The sequence below is a fragment of the Salmo salar genome, chromosome 13 (genome assembly GCF_965601325.2).
Source record: "Salmo salar chromosome 13, fSalSal1, whole genome shotgun sequence".
NCBI lineage: Eukaryota > Metazoa > Chordata > Actinopteri > Salmoniformes > Salmonidae > Salmo > Salmo salar.
In genome coordinates this window covers 112,907,080-112,930,990 of record NC_138303.1, presented here as the reverse complement: position 1 = coordinate 112,930,990, position 23,911 = coordinate 112,907,080, and the positions used below count along the sequence as shown (strand labels likewise).

The following is a 23,911-nucleotide window of genomic DNA, read 5'->3' as shown; positions in this document are numbered from 1 at the left end:
CCAACTTTGATCCGTGCCAAAACAAATGCATCTTGGCCTGACAAATAAGGTTAAACGATTTCAAATGAAGGCATTGGACACCATGTGGTAGAAATATTACACTATACAGGCAAAACGATGGATTGTGTGTCCATAAAAACCAAGGTCCAGTCTACTCACTAGAGTCCCTAGAATACAAAACAGCCAATCCCCTCTTCCTTTAAGGAATCGGACGAGGTCCACCAAGGTCAGAACAGCAGGCTGAGGCTATGACGTTGGTGAACTCATGTTGAGTCTAAATCATACCGCTACACTTTTATACTGTCACTTTAACTCTGCTGACTGACTAATTCAGGATTATATCTAAATGACAAAACAATACATTAACTATTTTAGCTTTCTCTATGGTTGCTTCCAGTGTGAAAAAAAACCCACAAAAAAACCAGATTCTATACCAGCCTTGCACTCTGGGTTTGCCCTGGAATGTAGGTGACAAATTCCAACTATTAGCAGGCGATTAGGTGAGAAGGTAACTACTTAACAGAAACAACGGAGAAAATGTGATCAGAACCTGTACGTGACCCACCTTATCCTAATGAGTCAGGAGACTGCACCCTGGCTTTAGGGATCGTTTGTTCCTGTACAGTGTCATTTCTTTGTGCAATACAACAAAAATACAGTCAAGACTTTTCTTAAACATTACATTTCAAAATTGCTTCCTTTAACAATAGCACCATTAAATTGACAATCAATCAAATGTATTTATTTTAATAAAGCCCTTCTTACATCGGCTGATGTCACAAAGTGCTGTACAGAAACCCAGCCTAAAACCCCAAAACAGCAAGCAATGCAGGTGTAGAAGCACGGTGGCTAGGAAAAACTCCCTAGAAAAGGTCAGAACCTAGGAAGAAACCTAGAGAGGAACCAGGCTCTGAGGGGTGGCCAGTCCTCTTCTGGCTGTGCCGGGTGGAGATTATAACAGAACATGGCCAAGATGTTCAAATGTTCATAAATGACCAGCAGGGTCAAATAATAATAATCACAGTGGTTGTCGAGGGTGCAACAAGTCAGTAACACAAGAGTAAATGTCACTTGGCTTTTCATAGCAGATCATTGAGAGTATCTCTACCACTCCTGCTGTCTCTAGAGAGTTGAAAACAGCAGGTCTGGGACAGGTAGCACGTCCGGTGAACAGGTCAGGGTTCCATAGCCGCAGGCAGAACAGTTGAAACTGGAGCAGCAGCACGGCCAGGTGGACTGAGGACAGCAATGTGTCATCAGGCCAGGTAGTCTTGAGACATGGTCCTCGGGCTCAGGTCCTCCGAGAGAAAGAGAGAATTAGAGAGAGCATACTTAAATTCACACAGGACACTGGATAAGACAGGAGAAATACTCCAGATATAACAGACTGACTCTAGCCCCCCGGCACATAAACTAGTGCAGCATAAATACTGGAGGCTGAGACAGGAGGGGTTGGGAGACACTGTGGCCCCATCCGACGATACCCCCGGACAGGGCCAATCAGGCAGGATATAACCCCACCCACTTTGCCAAAGCACAGCCCCCACACCACTAGAGGGATATCTTCAACCACCAACTTACCATCCTTAGACAAGGCCGAGTATAGCCCACAAAGATCTCCACCACGGCACAACCCAAGGGGGGGCGCCAACCCAGACAGGAAGATCACGTCAGTGACTCAACCCACTCAAGTGACGCGCCCCTCCTAGGGACGGCATGGAAGAACACCTTTTTGATATTGTTAAACAAAATTCTAAGTCTCCTAACATTTCCTCATAAAACTAATTTCAACCGTTTTTTTCTCTCCTTTTTGTAACTTTGTTACCATCGTCATTGCAAAACGTTAATGTTGAAGGGAAATCACAGAGGTCACGGCCTTATTATTGCTAAGTCTTGCTGGCATCTCGAACAATAAAATATCCTATTTTTTATAATAAGTATAAATCAGAGTAAGATATGCACCTTAGAGAGCATGAACTCTCCACACATCCAACCCTTAAGGACACACACACACACACACACACACACACACCGCTGCTGTTCTATTTAATTATTTTATTGAACCTTTTTTTTTTTATATATATACACACACACTATTGATTCATCTGCTCAACCCAAGACACTATTTGTATTATATTTGTAACACTCGTACTTGACACAACATTCATTTCCACTGTATCTTCTAGTTTCTACATTTTAGTTATTTAGCAGACGCGGTTATCCAGAGAGAGAGACACACCCTGAGTGTCCCAAGAATTTACTGAACAATGTGGGTCATGACTACAAACAGAAACCGCAGTACAATTAGAACAACTGGTTTATTAGAAAACTGCATGTTAGAGAAAGGAGGGGAGGAGGGACAGTTCATTATGACACATTCAGAGATGAGGACAACTGCACATTTTCGTTAGACATTCTGGGTATGTCCCAAATGACACCCTAATTCCCTCTATACGGTACTATTTCAGACAACACGGAACTTGGAAATCTGCAACGTCCGAATTCAGAAATTCGGGCATCGTCCTAGAGTTCCCTGAAGTCTCCGACCTGAAGATCTCACCATCACGATTTTTAACAGATTATCATTTTTCTTATATTATAAAGTTCCCAGTTGTCTTGAAGGCACCAGATGTAGTGAATAGGCATCTCCTCGTAGTTAGAGTTTAGACTTCATCATGGACATCATCTTCTCCATCTTGATAGCCAGGCTCATGTCTCCTTTAATCATCAGCTTCCCTGTCATAAAGGCCATGGTGGGCTTCAGTTTGCCTGGAGAAAGAGAAAGAGAGAGAGAGCGAGAGAGAGAGAGAGAGAGAGAGAGCGAGAGCGAGAGAGACAGAGAGCGAGAGCGACAGAGAGCGAGAGCGAGAGAGACAGAGAGCGAGAGCGAGAGAGACAGAGAGCGAGAGCGAGAGCGACAGAGAGCGAGAGAGTGAGAGACAGAGAGAGACAGAGAGAGACAGAGAGAGACAGAGAGACAGAGAGACAGAGAGACAGAGAGACAGAGAGAGACAGAGAGAGACAGAGACAGAGAGAGACAGAGACAGAGAGAGACAGAGAGAGACAGAGAGAGACAGAGAGAGACAGAGACAGAGAGAGAGACAGAGACAGACAGAGAGACAGAGAGACAGAGAGACAGAGAGACAGAGAGACAGAGAGACAGAGAGAGAGAGAGAGAGAGAGAGAAGAAGAAAGCAGCACAATGTCTATCACTAATGAGAGAACTATAGTGGCAAAGACATCAGAAACAACTAAATGAAAAAAAGCAAACATGGTGGTGTTCATCAGGACAACAGAAATGTTTCTTACTGGACCAGTCCAGAGTCATATTCACTAGGAACCAAAATGGTTTGCTATGGTGAATACGACCCAGGTACTGGCAGGTATTCCCTCCCCGTTTCAGTTCTGTTTTCATCCGTTTCGTGCCCAATGAACGCGACCCAGCTATCCAGTCAGTCACACGAACCTGCAAACATCTTGGTGAAGTCAGCACTGTCCATGGTCATGATCACGTCAGCTTTGACTGGGGGTTCTCCACTACCTGCACTGCCCCCGCCGTTCTTCATGTCAATGAACCACACTCCTGCATGCTCACCTGGAACACACACACACACTACTATAGGCTCCCCTTCACACCAACAAACATGGAGCCTAATGGACAGTCAAACATCACAAAATAATGACTTTCGGAGTTGCCTGTGTTGTCCACCAAGTGTCGTGAAACAAGGGAGTAGGGTAAGTCGTGAAACAAGGGAGTAGAGTAAGTCGTGAAACAAGGGAGTAGGGTAAGTCGTGAAACAAGGGAGTAGGGTAAGTCGTGAAACAAGGGAGTAGGGTAAGTCGTGAAACAAGGGAGTAGGGTAAGTCGTGAAACAAGGGAGTAGAGTAAGTCGTGAAACAAGGGAGTAGGGTAAGTCGTGAAACAAGGGAGTAGCGGAAGTCGTGAAACAAGGGAGTAGCGTAAGTCGTGAAACAAGGGAGTAGGGTAAGTCGTGAAACAAGGGAGTAGGGTAAGTCGTGAAACAAGGGAGTAGAGTAAGTCGTGAAACAAGGGAGTAGAGTAAGTCGTGAAACAAGGGAGTAGAGTAAGTCGTGAAACAAGGGAGTAGAGTAAGTCGTGAAACAAGGGAGTAGCGGAAGTAATGAAACAAGGGAGTAGGGTAAGTCGTGAAACAAGGGAGTAGAGTAAGTCGTGAAACAAGGGAGTAGAGTAAGTCGTGAAACAAGGGAGTAGCGGAAGTAATGAAACAAGGGAGTAGCGGAAGTCGTGAAACAAGGGAGTAGCGGAAGTCGTGAAACAAGGGAGTAGCGGAAGTCGTGAAACAAGGGAGTAGAGTAAGTCGTGAAACAAGGGCGTAGGGTAAGTCGTGAAACAAGGGCGTAGGGTAAGTCGTGAAACAAGGGAGTAGGGTAAGTCGTGAAACAAGGGAGTAGGCTAAGTCGTGAAACAAGGGAGTAGGGTAAGTCGTGAAACAAGGGAGTAGGGTAAGTCGTGAAACAAGGGAGTAGGGTAAGTCGTGAAACAAGGGAGTAGGGTAAGTCGTGAAACAAGGGAGTAGGGTAAGTCGTGAAACAAGGGAGTAGGGAAAGTCGTGAAACAAGGCAGTAGGGAAAGTCGTGAAACAAGGGAGTAGGGGAAGTAATGAAACATGGGAGTAGGGGAAGTAATGAAACAAGGGAGTAGGGGAAGTAATGAAACAAGGGAGTAGTCCGGACTTATTTTAATCAAATATTATTATTTTTTAAATGTAAGTTAAGTCAGAACTTCACATAAGACTCGTCTTTCATTTATCCACAGTAGAGGGGGCGTGTCATCACCAACTGAGGAGTGGCTAGAGGGGGCGTGTCATCACCAACTGAGGAGTGGCTAGAGGGGGCGTGTCATCACCAACTGAGGAGTGGCTAGAGGGGGCGTGTCATCACCAACACTGGACAACTGAGGAGTGGCTAGAGGGGGCGTGTCATCACCAACACTGGACAACTGAGGAGTGGCTAGAGGGGGCGTGTCATCACCAACTGAGGAGTGGCTAGAGGGGGCGGGCCATCACCAACACTGGACAACTGAGGAGTGGCTAGAGGGGGCGTGTCATCACCAACACTGGACAACTGAGGAGTGGCTAGAGGGGGCGGGCCAACTGAGGAGTGGCTAGAGGGGGCGGGCCAACTGAGGAGTGGCTAGAGGGGGCGGGCCAACTGAGGAGTGGCTAGAGGGGGCGTGTCATCACCAACACTGGACAACTGTAGAATCCATTTCCCCCGAAGAAGTCAGGCTGTTCTGGATGCAAAGAGGGCTTTGGCACGGTACTAGGTGTGAAACCTAATAAACTGGCAAGTGAATATATTCACTATTACAAAACATTCATACAATAGTGAAAAATAACTTTCTTACCAGACAGGTCGAATCTGTAGACTCCTCCAGTGGATTTGACAACGTCAGGGTTGAGGACTCCCTTAATGATGTTGAATGTTTCCGCTATGGGCCCACCGGTAGCAGCGCTTCCTTTAACCACTGGGATGACAACCTGATCCCCCATGTTCTGCACCAGAGCCTCAGCCTCATCCAGGAAGAAGTCTGGGAGCAGTGCATTACCTGTGGGCACACAGAAACACTACTATTATTAGCATAACCACTAGGTACAGTCAGAAGAGGACTGGTCAACCCCTCGGAGCCTGGTTCCTCTTTAGGTTTCCTCCTAGGTTCCTGCCTTTCAAGCATGTTTTTATTTTCTTTTCTTTTCTTAGGTCGCTGTGCTTTCTGCATCATTGCTCTCTGGGGTTTTAGGATGGATAAAAAAAATGGGACAACTGCTGATTTATTTTATTTATTTATTTTATCGTTATTTTACCAGGTCAGTTGACTGAGAACACATTCTCATTTACAGCAACGACCTGGGGAATAGTTACGGGGAGGAGGGATGAATGAGCCAATTGTAAACTGGGGATGATTAGGTGACCATGATGGTATGATGGCCAGATTATGATTTTAGCCAGGACACCGGGGTTAACACCCCTACTCTTATGATAAGTGACATGGGATCTTTAATGACCACAGAGAGTCAGGACACCCGATTGATGTAAAAAAAAAAAGGCTTTGATAACCACATCTATGCTCTGTTGGACACCGTAGCCACACCGTAGCCACACCGTAGCCACACCGTAGCCACACCGTAACCACACCGTAGCCACACCGTAGCCACACCGTAGCCACACCGTAGCCACACCGTAGCCACACCGTAACCACACCGTACCGTAACCACACCGTAGCCACACCGTAACCACACCGTAACCACACCATAGCCACACCGCAACCACACCGCAACCACACCGCAACCACACCATCTTAAACACCGTCTAGAGTCGAAGATGTTGGGGAAGGGGTTATAAACGGACATATTTAATTATTTTAAGATGGTGATACAATAAATTATTTATCCATTTGATTTAGAATTATAGGACCCCTTTAGGTATTTTATTTTATATATAAAAATACACATATGATAATATTGAATGGCCTTTAGTACCAAATCCCATAGAAACACATTGAATAACATTCATAAATAGCAAAAAATTTTAAAGTAAAGAAAAAAATACATAAGGAATAAAAGGTTTGGAAGTGTCTGTCCTATTTCTAGGAGATATAAGAAAACTCAGGAAACAATTGTATTTAATTGTTTTTTACACATATTTTATTTTATGTTTTAACCCCTTTTTGGCAAAAAAACTACCTCCATACTTCCATTCGTTTTTTTTAAATCCGGTACCCAGTTACCTTCAGACGGGGCCTGTGACACGAGTGGGGGTAGTAAAGGTCATATTAGTTTAGAAACCGATTTATAATGGTCTGACGAACATCGCTGTAGCACAGCCACCTTCCACATCAGATCCAGCCAATAAAATAAAAAAATAAAAAAAGACATCTCTTTTATCTTAAACTGACTGATTTAGACGGGTATTTTCTGTATTTATGCAACTTATATAGACGCACCAGTACATCAATAGACTCTACTGGGTGATTAAAACTGACACTAGAGATCCAAGTTGGAAGGATTACTTTATCAGGCTGTTTTATACCTCCTGTGACGTAAAATTCTGTGTTAAACCTCACATCACCGTAGCACATTACCTGGAGCGACGGCGTAAATGTCAAAGTCTTTAATTCCCTCGGTCTTCAGAATTTCCTCGTCGATGACAAAGTTCCCGGTGTAGCTGGGTGGCTTACCGAAGATGGCGTAGGCTGCGTCTGACATGATGTCAACGTTACGACACTGCTTACCCACCTCCGCGCCGCCTATCATGTCCATGGCGGCAGTATGGATGGCTGGAGGACACGGCGCAACATTCATTAAGAAAATAAATACATATTTTCTGAATTACTTCAAAATACTTTATGTATTGGCACATAGGAAGTTATTTTCACTGATAGGATTCCAGATGACAACAAAAGTGACAAACTAGTCTTCTCATGTCTACTCTGGTTCATAAAAATAAAAATAAAAACTTGTTATACCGTGTAAATGGTATCTTTCAACACATACCCGTCTTAGGCCATAAGGCATTGACAGCGATGGACCCTCTGAACTCTTCAGCCATGCCCAGAACACACATGGACATGCCATACTTGGCCATTGTGTATGCTAAAGGGAAACCATTAGAAGAAAAAAAAATGTTAAAAAAAAAGAACAGGTTAAAAAAAAACACAAGTCAAAGATCTTGTTTTTCAAATCTTCCTCGGTGAATAGCAAACAGAGAAGGTGCGTCCCCAACAACTTCTCCTTGGCTCCTCAACTTGTTCACTACTACCCACAAAATCTCAAAAGATTCGGATTGGTGGAGGCAGGGGGCTAGAGGGAGATTCCATCATATTTCTTATACAGTGAAGGGAAGTGCACACTTTGGGTAGAAAGGACTGATAATTGAGACTCAGACAGACAGTGAATGAAGCCTTCCTTACCTGTGTGGTTTTTGAACCAGATGGGGTTCAGGTTAAGAGGTGGGCTGAGGTTGAGGATGTGAGGGTTTTTACTCTTCAACAGATGTGGTATGCACAGCTTAGACCTGGGAAAACAACAGCTTAGACCTGAGAAAACAACAGCTTAGACCTGAGAAAACAACAGCTTAGACCTGGGAAAACAACAGCTTAGACCTGGGAAAACAACAGCTTAGACCTGGGAAAACAACAGCTTAGACCTGGGAAAACAACAGCTTAGACCTGGGAAAACAACAGCTTAGACCTGAGAAAACAACAGCTTAGACCTGAGAAAACAACAGCTTAGACCTGGGAAAACAACAGCTTAGACCTGGGAAAACAACAGCTTAGACCTGGGAAAACAACAGCTTAGACCTGGGAAAACAACAGCTTAGACCTGGGAAAACAACAGCTTAGACCTGAGAAAACAACAGCTTAGACCTGGGAAAACAACAGCTTAGACCTGGGAAAACAACAGCTTAGACCTGGGAAAACAACAGCTTAGACCTGAGAAAACAACAGCTTAGACCTGAGAAAACAACAGCTTAGACCTGGGAAAACAACAGCTTAGACCTGGGAAAACAACAGCTTAGACCTGGGAAAACAACAGCTTAGACCTGGGAAAACAACAGCTTAGACCTGGGAAAACAACAGCTTAGACCTGAGAAAACAACAGCTTAGACCTGAGAAAACAACAGCTTAGACCTGGGAAAACAACAGCTTAGACCTGGGAAAACAACAGCTTAGACCTGGGAAAACAACAGCTTAGACCTGGGAAAACAACAGCTTAGACCTGGGAAAACAACAGCTTAGACCTGGGAAAACAACAGCTTAGACCTGGGAAAACAACAGCTTAGACCTGGGAAAACAACAGCTTAGACCTGAGAAAACAACAGCTTAGACCTGGGAAAACAACAGCTTAGACCTGGGAAAACAACAGCTTAGACCTGAGAAAACAACAGCTTAGACCTGGAAAACAACAGCTTAGACCTGAGAAAACAACAGCTTAGACCTGGGAAAACAACAGCTTAGACCTGGGAAAACAACAGCTTAGACCTGAGAAAACAACAGCTTAGACCTGGAAAACAACAGCTTAGACCTGAGAAAACAACAGCTTAGACCTGGGAAAACAACAGCTTAGACCTGGGAAAACAACAGCTTAGACCTGGGAAAACAACAGCTTAGACCTGGGAAAACAACAGCTTAGACCTGGGAAAACAACAGCTTAGACCTGGAAAACAACAGCTTAGACCTGGAAAACAACAGCTTAGACCTGGAAAACAACAGCTTAGACCTGGGAAAACAACAGCTTAGACCTGAGAAAACAACAGCTTAGACCTGGGAAAACAACAGCTTAGACCTGGGAAAACAACAGCTTAGACCTGAGAAAACAACAGCTTAGACCTGAGAAAACAACAGCTTAGACCTGAGAAAACAACAGCTTAGACCTGGGAAAACAACAGCTTAGACCTGAGAAAACAACAGCTTAGACCTGGGAAAACAACAGCTTAGACCTGGAAAACAACAGCTTAGACCTGGAAAACAACAGCTTAGACCTGAAAAACAACAGCTTAGACCTGGGAAAACAACAGCTTAGACCTGAGAAAACAACAGCTTAGACCTGGGAAAACAACAGCTTAGACCTGGGAAAACAACAGCTTAGACCTGAGAAAACAACAGCTTAGACCTGAGAAAACAACAGCTTAGACCTGAGAAAACAACAGCTTAGACCTGGGAAAACAACAGCTTAGACCTGAGAAAACAACAGCTTAGACCTGAGAAAACAACAGCTTAGACCTGGGAAAACAACAGCTTAGACCTGGGAAAACAACAGCTTAGACCTGGGAAAACAACAGCTTAGACCTGGGAAAACAACAGCTTAGACCTGGGAAAACAACAGCTTAGACCTGGGAAAACAACAGCTTAGACCTGGGAAAACAACAGCTTAGACCTGGGAAAACAACAGCTTAGACCTGAGAAAACAACAGCTTAGACCTGGGAAAACAACAGCTTAGACCTGGGAAAACAACAGCTTAGACCTGGAAAACAACAGCTTAGACCTGGGAAAACAACAGCTTAGACCTGGGAAAACAACAGCTTAGACCTGGGAAAACAACAGCTTAGACCTGGGAAAACAACAGCTTAGACCTGAGAAAACAACAGCTTAGACCTGAGAAAACAACAGCTTAGACCTGGGAAAACAACAGCTTAGACCTGGGAAAACAACAGCTTAGACCTGAGAAAACAACAGCTTAGACCTGGGAAAACAACAGCTTAGACCTGAGAAAACAACAGCTTAGACCTGAGAAAACAACAGCTTAGACCTGAGAAAACAACAGCTTAGACCTGAGAAAACAACAGCTTAGACCTGAGAAAACAACAATTCAGATGTGAGAAAACAAAAGCTTAGACCTGGAAAACAACAGCTTAGACCTGGGAAAACAACAGCTTAGACCTGAGAAAACAACAGCTTAGACCTGAGAAAACAACAGCTTAGACCTGAGAAAACAACAGCTTAGACCTGGAAAACAACAGCTTAGACCTGAGAAAACAACAGCTTAGACCTGAGAAAACAACAGCTTAGACCTGGAAAACAACAATTCAGATGTGAGAAAACAAAAGCTTAGACCTGGAAAACAACAGCTTAGACCTGAGAAAACAACAGCTTAGACCTGGGAAAACAACAGCTTAGACCTGAGAAAACAACAGCTTAGACCTGAGAAAACAACAGCTTAGACCTGAGAAAACAACAGCTTAGACCTGGAAAACAACAATTCAGATGTGAGAAAACAACAGCTTAGACCTGAGAAAACAACAGCTTAGACCTGGGAAAACAACAGCTTAGACCTGGAAAACAACAATTCAGATGTGAGAAAACAACAGCTTAGACCTGGGAAAACAACAATTCAGATGTGAGAAAACAACAATTCAGAAATACATTTTTCAGAAAGGCTTCTTCGTTGAATGAAACCCTCCCGAGCTACTGATTAAAGGGTCTGAATACTTATGCAAATGTAATATATATATTTTTTTTAATAGATAGAGAGATAGATAGATAGATAGATAGATAGATAGACATTAGCAAAAATGTCTAAAAACATGTTTATGCTTTGTCGTTATGGGGTAGTGTGTGTAGATTGATGAGGGGAAAAAAATACAATTTAGAATAAGGCTGTAACGTAACAAAATGTGGAAAAAGTCAAGGAATTAAGCGAGAGAGAGAGAGAGAGAGAGAGAGAGAGAGAGAGAGAGAGAGAGAGAGAGAGAGAAGAGAGAGAGACAGAGAGACAGAGAGAGTGTATCGGTGACTTAGAATAAGGCTGTAACGTAACAAAATGTGGAAAAAGTCAAGGAATTAAGCGAGAGAGAGAGAGAGAGAGAGAGAGAGAGAGAGAGAGAGAGAGAGAGAGAGAGACAGAGAGACAGAGAGACAGAGAGAGACAGAGAGACAGAGAGAGTGTATCGGTGACTTTGCATACAGTTACTACTCCCTGTGCCGACGGTGGAAACCCGGCACTGAGGAAGAAGAGGTCATTAAGTTGATCTTGAAGAACATCATCCCACTACTGGCCAGTCAACTCAGAGAAAGAGTCCGACTGGTTAGACTGGGACAGCAGTTTGAGAAGGATAGAGAATGACAACAGCAATATGAACAGAGAAAGAAGCAGACACCCAAGCCAGACTACAGCCAGAGAGTCTCCGGCCGAGACCTCTCCGCTGTTCTGTTGGACAGGTAGCAAAGAGGGACATTCTCCAGCTACAAGTCCAAATCAGTATCACGTAAACCCCTCCAGGAACCACAAACCGTGCAACAAACCAACACACCTAACTCCCATCATCCTCCTCTGGGACCATCCTCCTCCTCCTCCTCCTCCTCCTCCTCCTCTGACCAGAGCTGAAAACACCAAGAGTCCCAGACTACGCCAAACTGTCCACATACCCTTCCTTTCAGCCAATACCGCACCAGCTGGTGTTACCCCTGTCCATAGGCCCGTGGACAAGAACCATCCTGGACAACGGATCATCCTACACGTTGGTCAGTGAGAAGCTGTGGAAGGAAGTGAAAAGATCCACAACACAACGTGAAGCCATGGACAGAAGGTCCGTTACATCTGGTTGACGGTCCGGCTAAACCACCCCTCGGATGGAGTGAGGTGGAGTTCCGTCTGTGTAACCTGTCGTGTTGTAAATTCATTTCATATACTTCAGTGATGTCCAGATTAGTACTGGTTTCCACACAATCAGAGCAAGAAGCATTTCTTCCAAGCAGAAGCTACATGATTTGGGGTCCAAGTGTAGCAGTACGATTACTACTGGTTTCCACACAATCAGAGCAAGAAGCATTTCTTCCAAGCAGAAGCTACATGATTTGGGGTCCAAGTGTGGCAGTCTTCTCTGCCGTTGCTCCAGTAACAGCTAGCCCCTGGTAATCTGGCTGATGATCTCCTTTAGGAAGAGCCCAGCTGGAACAGCCAGAGGAGTTAAGGCTGTTAGAACAACTGCAGAATCACTCAAATGTGTTTGCTTCCTACGTAGGGACTCAGACTCAGCACCAACACTGGGACAAATTCCTTAAGGTTTTGTTTTTTGTTGCCCTGAATTCTGCTTTGCAAAAGTCCACTGGAGTCAGTGCTGCAGAGCCTTAACCCGAGTCGTCCCCTCAGAGGGCCCTTGGACATGGTGCTATAGCAGGTTACTCCAGACTCTGCATGCTATAGTACTTTTTTTAAATGACATATTTAACAAGTCTGTTAAGAACAAATTCTTATTTACAATGATGGCCAACACTGGCCAAATCAGGAGGACGCTGGGCCAGTTGTGCGCCGCCTTATGGGACTCCCGATCACGGCCGGTTGTGATAGAGCCTGGATTCGAACCAGGGTGTCTGTAGTGACGCTTCTTGCACTGAGATGCAGTGCCTTAGATCGCTGCGCCACTCGGAAGCACTATAACCAGGTAGTCCATCGCCACGACTTGAGAGTCTCAAAAAGAACCTGATCGCAGCCCATCTCAAGCAGAAGAGGAACTATGATAAAGACAAGCAGCTCAAATCAAATGTTATTTATCACATACGCAGAGTATAACCTTACTGTGAAATTATTACTTACAAGCTCTGAACCAACAACGCAGAATTGTTTAAAAAGTACACAAATATTTTTTTATATATTTTTTTTTTAATAAAAATAAAGAAAAACAAGTTACAATAAAATAACAAGGCAATGTGGGGGGGGGGGGGTGTACCGGTATCAAGCCAATGTGGGGGGTACAGGTTTTTTGAGGTAAAATGTACATGTAGGTAGGGGTAAAGTGACTATGCATAGATAAACAGCGAGTAGCAGCAGTGTAAAAAAAGGGGGTCAATGCAAATGGGTAGCCATTTGATTAATTGTTCAGCAGTCTTATGACTTGGGGGGTGGGGTAGAAGCTGTTCACTTTTTGGGGATAGGGGGCAGTATTCAGAAATTCAGATGAATAACGTTCCCAAATTAAACTGCCTGCTTCTCGGGCCCAGAAGGTAGTATATGCATATTATTAGTAGATTTGGATAGAAAACACTCTGAAGTTTCTAAAACTGTTTGAATGATGTCTGTGGCTTTAGAAAATGATGTCATGGCTTTAGGAGCTTCTGATTGACATAATTTGAGTCAATAGGAGGTGTACCTGTGGATATATTTCAAGGCCTACCTTCAAACTCAGTGCCTCTTCACTTGACATCATGGGAAAATCAAAAGAAATCAGCCAAGACCTCAGAAGTAAAAAAAATTGTAGACCTCCAGAAGTCTGATTTATCCTTGGGAGCAATTTCCAAACATAACCTGAAAGGCCGCTCAGCAAGGAAGAAGCCACTGCTCCAAAACCACCATAAAAAAGCCAGACTACGGTTTGCAACTGCACATGGGAACAAAGATCGTACTTTTTGGAGAAATGTCCTCTGGTCTGATGAAACAAAAATAGAACTGTTTGGCCATAATGACCATCGTTATGTTTGGAGGAAAAAGGGGGATGCTTGCAAGCCGAAGAACACCATCCCAACCGTGAAACACGGGGGTTGCAGCATCATGTTGTGAGGGTGCTTTGCTACAGGAGGGACTGTCAGGAAGTTAAAGCTTGGTCACAAATGGGTCTTCCAAATGAACAATGACCCCAAGCATACTTCCAAAGTTGTGGCAAAATGGCTTAAGGACAACCAAGTCAAGGTATTGGAGTGGCCATCACAAAGCCCTGAACTCAACCCTATAGAAAATGTGTGGTCAGAACTGAAAAAGCATGTGCGAGCAAGGAGGCCTACAAACCTGACTCAGTTACACCAGCTCTGTCAGGAGGAATGGGCCAAAAATTCACCCAACTTATTGTGGGAAGCTTGTGGAAGGCTACCCGAAACGTTTGACCCAAGTTAAACAATTTGAAGGCAATGCTACTAAATACTAATTGAGTGTATGTAAACTTCTGACCCACTGGGAATGTAATGAAAGAAATAAAAGCTGAAATAAATCATTCTCTCTACTATTATTCTGACATTTCACATTCTTAAAATAAAGTGGTGATCCTAACTGACCTAAAACAGGGAATTTTTACTAGGATTAAATGTCAGGAATTGTGAAAAACTGAGTCTAAATGTATTTTGCTAAGGTGTATGTAAACTTCCGACTTCAACTGTATATAGTGAAATATAGTGAAAAAACTGTTGCAAGCCGATGGCCCTGTACTACCAACAGTAGTCAGCACTGAGCAATGCAGCCACGTTTACACTGCCACCCGCTGGCATGAAATAGCGATGAATAAACAATTACTTTTTAACATTAAGAACCACCGTATTCGTCAAGATCCCAATTGATATTTCTGCTCCCGTGGAACAGTTGTTGTGGGGGGAGACGATAACATCTAGGATTTAATACCAGTAACCTTCCAGTTGGCAGCTCACTTCCCACCAGATTCCCCCCCCCCCCCCCCCCATCAGACCCGGTATTCAAACTGGCAACCCACGTGTTGCTGGCTCGCTTCTAACTGCTAGGCTACCAATACCAACGCTTAAAGAGTTTGTTCTAGAATAAATCAAGAATGTAAATATAGCACACAATCAAAAAGGTTACATAGCTGTAGGCCTAGTTGATCTAACTATCCTGTTTAGTATGTATTCATAGCTGTAGGCCTAGTTGATCTAACTATTCTGTTTAGTATGTATTCATAGCTGTAGGCCTAGTTGATCTAGCTATCCTGTTTAGTATGTATTCATAGATGTAGGCCTAGTTGATCTAGCTATCCTGTTTAGTATGTATTCATAGCTGTAGGCCTAGTTGATCTAACTATTCTGTTTAGTATGTATTCATAGATGTAGGCCTAGTTGATCTAGCTATCCTGTTTAGTATGTATTCATAGCTGTAGGCCTAGTTGATCTAGCTATCCTGTTTAGTATGTATTCATAGCTGTAGGCCTAGTTGACCTAACTATCCTGTTTAGTATGTATTCATTCACTCACGTCAGATAGGTTCCTCTGAGGTTGACGCCCAACATAAGGTCCACTTTCTTCATGGAGGTTTCCAGGGTTCCTGTCAGGTTAATGGCACTGGCATTGTTCACCAGGATATCAATACCTGGACACAGACATGTGTTAAAAAGGGACACTTTACTTATAAATGAAAGGTCTGTCAGATTTTTTCACATCTCAAAAGTAGACTAATTTCGAGACGAAATGACGTCCAATGACATTGTTTGTTTGTGTAGATACAGCTATACGGTTAAATCCACTTTTTTTTTTTGGGGGGAAAAGCACAGTTTAATCTCGTGGACAGATCAAAGTAAACATTACTGATACAGTAGAATCAGTCAGGAAGGAACAGAATGCGTTCGCTAGCAACCAGCAGTAGTTCCGCCGTTTCAGTTTTCCGTCACTTTTTATTTGGGTCAAATCATGATTTCGCAGGTCTTAGCGTCTTTTGAAATTTGGAAGGGGGGGGGGGGGGGGGGGGGGGGGGGGCATTCGGCCCGTAATTTGCAAAGAGAGAAGGTGGGAGCTCCTGGTTCTAGCACCGTCTAACCCGTATGGACCCAGAACTTAATGGAGCAGCCCACCAATTAGGCAATATTTAAATGTAACCTTTTATTTAACTAGTTAAGCCAGTTAAGAACAAATTCTTATTTACAATGACAGGCCGAAACCGGCAAAACCCTGACCAGGACGACGCTGGGGCCAATAGTGCGCCGCCCTATGGGACTCACGATCACCGCCGGTTGTGATACAGCCCAGGATCGAACCGGGGTCTGTAGTGACGACCCTCTAGCACTGAGACGCAGTGCTTTAGACCGCTGCGCCACTCGAGAGCAATACTTTAGTTCTGTGTTAACCGATATTAAACACGGTGTAATTTACTAATTCTCTTGGTTATTCTGTGCTTTTCCCTTCATTTGGGGTGTAACGTGTTACTGCTCACCTCCAAACTTCTGCACGGCCCGTTCCACTGCCTCTCCAATCTGCTTCTCATCTCTGACGTCTACGATACAAGGCAACGCTTTGCCTCCCAATGCCTCGACTAGCAACACACACAGGGATAAGCAACGCGTACAAATGTACTTATTAATCACATAATTCAGAAGTCATGAAGATCCAGAATGTCTGGTAAACTGGGAGGGACTAAATTGTGAAAAGACAAGAAAAGTTACATCTTAAGGACAGTCAGAAGTGTGATAATTTAGTGGTTTAAGCCTAAAGACAGAACAAAATGACTCACTTTCTTCTGCAGCTGTGTAGATGGTTCCAGGTAGTTTGGGGTGGACCTGTGCGGTTTTAGCAGCTATGACAACATTGGCACCATCCTTAGCAGCTTTGAGTGCGATGGCTTTCCCAATCCCACGACTTGCCCCTGTAATGAACAGGGTTTGCCCCGCTAGCTTTCTGTAATTCACACACAACAAAGGAATACTAGGTTGTTTTGCAGGATAGGCTCGATTCAGGGAGGACTGTTGCTGCCACTACATTGTACATTAGGTCAGGATGTAAGAAATTAGAAGATCCATACAGAACACCTTCAGGGAGGTGACATCATCCAATCAAGATAATTCCATCCTTGTCTCCTCAATTAGTGACAGCAATATTAACTCTATCAAGAGTCCACCAGGGTTGGGTTCAGTTCCATATACATGAATTTAACACAATTCATTCATTCAATTCAAGTTGTCTGAGTGCCAGTCTGTTTGCCAAACATGACGATATATATACATTTTTAAAAAAGGGTCTTGACAATGACCGAAAAGTAGTTGTCACTCTGGCTAGATCTCAAGGACAGGAACACTTTGGTATAATATGACAAGAGGTCATTCATTCAAGTACGAGGTGGTGTGATCAAAGACAGGCTAAAACTGCTTCTCCAATAGAAATCCTCTCATCACACTTGTAGGCGATGTCATGGCGACTTCGGCTCGCTGAACTCATGCGGAGAAACACCGTCTCGCAACAGAACGGCTGGCCGTCAAAATCAAAAGACACTCATTCGATATAAAGTTGTTTTTTTGACATATTAAAACGTGTCAGTTTTGTCACTTTCACGAGGTTGGAGTAATAACATGTTCAACTACTGAAGACAATCCCATGAATCTAGGTTGTGTCTTTAGATTTAAAGAGAAAATTCAACGACTAAGGAAGAATTGTTCAATTATTTCACCGACTTCTCAAATCCCAAACCACGCGTACCTAGAAGTATCGCGATGTTGCGATCGTGTTGCGAGATAGAGGTCACTCATTGGTTGGCTGTTACACTCCGGTGACCTTTAGCATGAATCTCATTGGTTGGATGTTACACTCCGGTGACCTTTAGCCTGAATCTCATTGGTTGGCTGTTACACTCCGGTGACCTTCAGCCTGAATCTCATTGGTTGGCTGTTACACTCCGGTGACCTTTAGCCTGAATCTCATTGGTTGGCTGTTACACTCCGGTGACCTTCAGCCTGAATCTCATTGGTTGGCTGTTACACTCCGGTGACCTTCAGCATGAATCTCATTGGTTGGCTGTTACACTCCGGTGACCTTTAGCCTGAATCTCATTGGTTGGCTGTTACACTCCGGTGACCTATAGCCTGAATCTCATTGGTTGGCTGTTACACTCCGGTGACCTTTAGCCTGAATCTCATTGGTTGGCTGTTACACTCCGGTGACCTATAGCCTGAATCTCATTGGTTGGCTGTTACACTCCGGTGACCTTTAGCCTGAATCTCATTGGTTGGCTGTTACACTCCGGTGACCTTCAGTATGAATCTCATTGGTTGGCTGTTACACTCCGGTGACCTTTAGCCTGAATCTCATTGGTTGGCTGTTACACTCCAGTGACCTTTAGCCTGAATCTCATTGGTTGGCTGTTACACTCCGGTGACCTTTAGCCTGAATCTCATTGGTTGGATGTTACACTCCGGTGACCTTTAGCCTGAATCTCATTGGTTGGCTGTTACACTCCGGTGACCTATAGCCTGAATCTCATTGGTTGGCTGTTACATTCCGGTGACCTTTAGCCTGAATCTCATTGGTTGGCTGTTACACTCCGGTGACCTATAGCCTGAATCTCATTGGTTGGCTGTTACACTCCGGTGACCTTTAGCCTGAATCTCATTCCCCCCCCCCCCCCCCCCATCAGGTCTTTGTGACATTTTAATGTGTATTTAACTAGGCATTCAGCTACATGATACAATGCCTGCTAAGTTTACAACGAAGTCAAAAACAAGTCTAGCTGTTTGAAAGATATAGTTACATAACTAGTAGGTACACTTTAACGGTGATATATATGTAATAATATAATATATAATAATCTCCAGTTTACAATGGGCTCATTCATCCTCCTCCTCTCCCCTGTAATTATTCCCCAGGTCGTTGCTGTAAATGAGAATGTGTTCTCAGTCAACTTACCTGGTAAAATAAACGAATAATTAAATAAAATAAATATGTACAGGAGTGTGAAAGACAAACAGCAAAGTTCACTGCCGTTGTTTATCGTGTCTGGCTGGGTAGACAGAGTAGCCAGATGACCTGCTTTACAAGCTAACCCTGGCTAGCTACATTTCAACACAGCTTGTGTTGGAAGTTCTGGACCAAAAAAATATATAAAGTATTTCGCCAAAACTCTTCTTATGTTTCTCTTACAGCTTAGCTAATTGATTTACATGCAAGTAATCAGCCATCTATGAAAACTAGATATAGTATGTTATGTCGCCAAGAGGCTAACGTTAGCAGGCTAGCTAGCTAGCTGACATTACTTACCCTGTGTTTTGCAACATACTGAAACGTCTGATTTTTTTTGTTTCTGCAGATAATGTTTTTAACGCAGAAAATGTGAACGGACGATTCAATTCAGTTCAGAAGCAAATCCGGTTCCAACTTTACTAAAACGTATCCGGGAAAGCAATGTGTCCAGCAGATGAAAGTGGCCTTTACCCCAGTTAGAGATGTGTTCTTGTTCTTCGGTATCGAGGTGTTGGTACATCTCTGTTTGTACATGTCGCCACCTACTGTGTGATAATATATGTTCAATCACCCTACATTTGGGATACAAAAATAATAAAATAATAAAATAATAAAAAGGGTAAAAATAACTACTCATTATTATATGTACATCGGTCAGTCACAATTGAACTATATGATACATTAAGGTTTTGATCCTCTTGAACACGGCCAGTGTCAACACAAATAGTGGGGGACGTTCAAGGCTGTCGTTATTTCGAGCGCGTTGCGCAGATGGGTAGATCTTAAACGTACCATGGGTACCTGCATACTTGGAGTGTCTGGAGGTGAGCGTGTCAATAGAAGTGGGAGGATAAAGCGAAGTGGGTGTATGGAAAGTGGATCAGCTAATTCGGTGAATGTGTTGTCACTCAAAGACCGCTTTGCCTTAGCTGCTGTGTTTTCACATTTTCAGAGGAATTTCTGTTAGGCTAACATTTTGCCATTCACATTGGGCTGTGTGTTTGGTGTAGCTACGAAAGTTCTTCATAGATGTTTATTTCTGTCTAACATTAACGTGGCTATAATTAACGTGACACTCACTGTACATAGATTTTTCTATTTTTATTTTATTTTGTGTTATTGACTGTACGTTTGTTTGTGTGTAACTCTGTGTTGTTGTTTTTGTCGCACTGCTTTGCTTTATCTTGGCCAGGTCGCAGTTGTAAATGAGAACTTGTTCTCAACTGGTCTACCTGGTTAAATAATCAAATCAAATCAAATGTATTTATATAGCCCTTCTTACATCAGCTGATATCTCAAAGTGCTGTACAGAAACCCAGCCTAAAACCCCAAACAGCAAGCAATGCAGGTGTAGAGGCACGGTGGCTAGGAAAAACTCCCTAGAAAGGCAGGAACCTAGGAAGAAACCTAGAGAGGAACCAGGCTATGAGGGGTGGCCAGTCCTCTTCTGGCTGTGCAGGGTGGAGATTATAACAGAACATGGCCAAGATGTTCAAATATTCATAAATGACCAGCATGGTCAAATAATAATAATCATAGTAGTTGTCGAGGGTGCAACAAGTCAGTAACACAAGAGAAAGTGTCAGTTGGCTTTTTCATAGCCGATCTTTGAGAGTATCTCTACCGCTCCTGCTGTCTCTAGAGAGTTGAAAACAGCAGATCTGGGACAGGTAGCACGTCCGGTGAATAGGTCAGGGTTCCAGCAGGTCTGGGACAACAGGTCTGGGACAGGTAGCACGTCCGGTGAACAGGTCAGGGTTCCATAGCAGCAGGCAGAACAGTTGGAACTGGAGCAGCAGCACGGTCAGGTGGACTGGGGACAGCAAGGAGTCATCAAGCCAGGTAGTCCTGAGGCATGGTCCTAGGGCTCAGGTCCTCCGAGAGAGACAAAGAAAGAAAGAGAGGATTAGAGAGCATATTTAAATTCACACAGGACACCGGAAAAGACAAGAGAAATACTCCAGATGTGACAGACTGACCCGAGCCCCACGACACATAAACTACTGCAACATAAATACTGGAGACTGAGACAGGAGGGGTCAGGAGACACTGTGGCCCCATCCGATGAAACCCCCGGACAGGGCCAAACAGGTAGGATATAACCCCACCCACTTTGCCAAAGCACAGCCCCCACACCACTGTGTAAATAAATAAATAAATAAATAAAGGTGAAATAAAAAAAGAAATATATAAAAAAAATGATCTACCAAGCTAACGTTAGTTAACCTATCCAGTTAAAGTAGCAGTATCATCACTGAGAGAGTCCTGTTTTCTGTGAGTAACTGTTAATACATCTAGACGTTCCGCTAGCGGAACACCTGCTCCAATATCCAATGGTAGGCGTGGCGCGAATTACAAATTCCTCAAAAATCAAAAAACTTCAATTTTTCAAACATATGACTATTTTACACCATTTTAAAGATAAGACTCTCCTTTATCTAACCACACTGTCCGATTTCAAAAAGGCTTTACAGCGAAAGCAAAACATTAGATTATGTCAGCAGAGTACCCAGCCAGAAATAATCAGACACCCATTTTTCAAGCTAGCATATAATGTCACAAAAAACAAAACCACAGCTAAATGCAGCACTAACCTTTGATGATCTTCATCAGATGACACACCTAGGACATTATGTTATACAATACATGCATGTTTTGTTCAATCAAGTTCATATTTATATCAAAAACCAGCTTTATACATTAGCATGTGACGTTCAGAACTAGCATTCCCACCGAAAATTTCCGGTGAATTTATTACATTACTCACGATAAACGTTCACAAAAAACATAACAATTATTTTAAGAATTATAGATACAGAACTCCTTTATGCAATCGCTATGTCCGATTTTAAAATAGCTTTTCGGTGAAAGCACATTTTGCAATATTCTGAGTAGATAGCCTGGCCATCATGGCTAGCTATTTTGACACCCACCAAGTGTGGTACTCACCAAACTCCGATTTACTATAAAAAAAATTGGATTACCTTTGCTGTTCTTCGTCAGAATGCACTCCCAGGACTTCTACTTCAATAACAAATGTTGGTTTGGTTCCAAATAATCCATTGTTATATCCAAATAGCGGCGTTTTGTTCGTGCGTTCAAGACACTATCCGAAGGGTAAAGAAGGGTGACGCGCCCGGGGCATTTCGTGACAAAAAAATTCAAAATATTCCATTACCGTACTTCGAAGCATGTCAAACGCTGTTTAAAATCAATTTTTATGCGATTTTTCTCGTAAAAAAACTATAATATTCCGACCGGGAAACCCTGTTTTCGTTCAAAGACGAAAAAATAAAAACATGGTGTCGGCTCGTGCACGCGCCCCAGTCTCATTGTTCTCTGATCGACCACTATCCAAATGCGCTACTGTTTTTCAGCCATGGCCTGCAAAGTCATCATTCAAAGTTCTGGCGCCTTCTGAGAGCCTATGGGAGCCGTAGGAAGTGTCACGTTACAGCAGAGATCCTCAGTTTTCAATAAAGAGAGTGTAGAAGGCCAAGGAATGGTCAGAGAGGGCACTTCCTGTATGGAATCTTCTCAGCTTTTGGCCTGCCAAATGAGTTCTGTTATAGTCACAGACACCATTCAAACAGTTTTAGAAACTTTGGAGTGTTTTCTATCCAAAGCTAATAATTATATGCATATTCTAGTTTCTGGGCAGGAGTAATAATCAGATTAAATCGGGTACGTTTTTTATCCGGCCGTGCAAATACTGCCCCCTATCCATAACAGATTATCAACGCATCTAACTAACTAGCTAACTATCTTACTTAACTCTTTGTCATTTATGTTTGTATTTGACAACATATCACAGTTTTTAAAGCTGTTGATGGCCGAATGGTTTTATCCCAGTGCCATTTCTCCGTCTGCCAGCCCGCCATTGCTCCGTCTGCCAGCCCTCCATTGTTCCGTCTGCCAGCCCTCCATTTCTCCATCTGCCAGCCCATTGCTCCGTCTGCCAGCCCTCCATTGTTCCGTCTGCCAGCCCTCCATTGCTCCGTCTGCCAGCCCTCCATTGTTCCGTCTGCCAGCCCATTGTTCCGTCTGCCAACCCTCCATTGTTCCGTCTGCCAGCCCTCCATTTCTCCGTCTGCCAGCCCATTGTTCCGTCTGCCAACCCTCCATTGTTCCGTCTGCCAGCCCTCCATTTCTCCGTCTGCCAGCCCATTGCTCCGTCTGCCAGCCCTCCATTGCTCCTGCTGCCAGCCCTCCATTGCTCCTGCTGCCAGCCCTCCATTGTTCCGTCTGCCAGCCCTCCATTGCTCCTGCTGCCAGCCCTCCATTGTTCCGTCTGCCAGCCCTCCATTGTTCCGTTTGCCAGCCCTCCATTGCTCCGTCTGCCAGCCCATTTCTCCTTCTGCCAGCCCTCCATTGCTCCGTCTGCCAGCCCTCCATTGCTCCGTCTGCCAGCCCATTGTTCCGTCTGCCAGCCCATTGTTCCGTCTGCCAGCCCTCCATTTCTCCGTCTGCCAGCCCATTGTTCCGTCTGCCAGCCCTCCATTGCTCCGTCTGCCAGCCCCGAGACTATGCCAGTTTGTGGGCACACATGAAATCTCACATAGTTGAGGCTGTGTCGCACGGAGGTAAGCACATGTAGCTTCCTTCAGTAATTGCGTCAACATATAAAACAATCACATATGAAAATGATGATTTCCCAGTATTTTGTATTTATTAAGGATCCCCATTAGTTCCTGCCAAGGCAGCAGCTACTCTTCCTGGGGTTTATTATGGATCCCCATTAGTTCCTGTCAAGGCAGCAGCTACTCTTCCTGGGGTTTATTATGGATCCCCATTAGTTCCTGCCTAGGCAGCAGCTACTCTTCCTGGGGTTTATTATGGATCCCCATTAGTTCCTGCCAAGGCAGCAGCTACTCTTCCTGGGGTTTATTATGGCTCCCCATTAGTTCCTACCAAGGCAGCAGCTATTCTTCCTGGGGTTTATTATGGATCCCCATTAGTTCCTACCAAGGCAGCGCTACTCTTCCTGGGGTTTATTATGGATC

At 43.9% G+C, this 23,911-nt stretch overlaps 1 protein-coding gene and 1 long non-coding RNA gene across 23 annotated transcripts; both read right to left on the bottom strand.

The window, feature by feature from the left end:
• Positions 1 to 2,299: 2,299 nt before the first annotated feature.
• On the bottom strand, positions 2,300 to 19,437 carry hsdl2 (hydroxysteroid dehydrogenase like 2). 2 transcript variants are annotated; one of them, XM_014139021.3, is made up of 10 exons: positions 19,206 to 19,437; positions 16,693 to 16,856; positions 16,396 to 16,494; positions 15,444 to 15,558; positions 7,952 to 8,055; positions 7,536 to 7,634; positions 7,124 to 7,318; positions 5,390 to 5,590; positions 3,467 to 3,595; positions 2,300 to 2,769 (listed from the first exon to the last, which is right to left on the bottom strand). In XM_014139021.3, exons 1-10 carry the CDS (start codon positions 19,220 to 19,222, stop codon positions 2,657 to 2,659), a joined length of 1,236 nt encoding a protein of 411 aa, XP_013994496.1. In that variant the 5' UTR covers positions 19,223 to 19,437; the 3' UTR covers positions 2,300 to 2,656.
• LOC145860090 (uncharacterized) lies at positions 8,062 to 14,915 on the bottom strand. Of its 21 annotated transcripts, none has more exons than XR_014380230.1 (4): positions 10,792 to 14,915; positions 9,544 to 10,726; positions 8,364 to 9,480; positions 8,062 to 8,253 (listed from the first exon to the last, which is right to left on the bottom strand). It is a non-coding gene; the product is annotated as an uncharacterized LOC145860090 (long non-coding RNA). The 21 variants fall into 21 exon arrangements; XR_014380223.1 differs by having other exon boundaries at positions 8,062 to 8,891; positions 8,957 to 9,480; XR_014380225.1 differs by having other exon boundaries at positions 8,062 to 8,935; positions 8,979 to 9,480.
• Positions 19,438 to 23,911: the final 4,474 nt, after the last annotated feature.

What these genes read in the sequence shown, in the direction of transcription:
- hsdl2 (XM_014139021.3), bottom strand. An exon ending in GGCCGTGCAGAAGTTTGGAG is followed by an intron (nt 15,559 to 16,395) that starts GTGAGCAGTAAC and finishes GTCTGTGTCCAG; the next exon opens with GTATTGATATCCTGGTGAAC. An exon ending in TGCCTTATGGCCTAAGACGG is followed by an intron (nt 7,319 to 7,535) that starts GTATGTGTTGAA and finishes CGTGTCCTCCAG; the next exon opens with CCATCCATACTGCCGCCATG.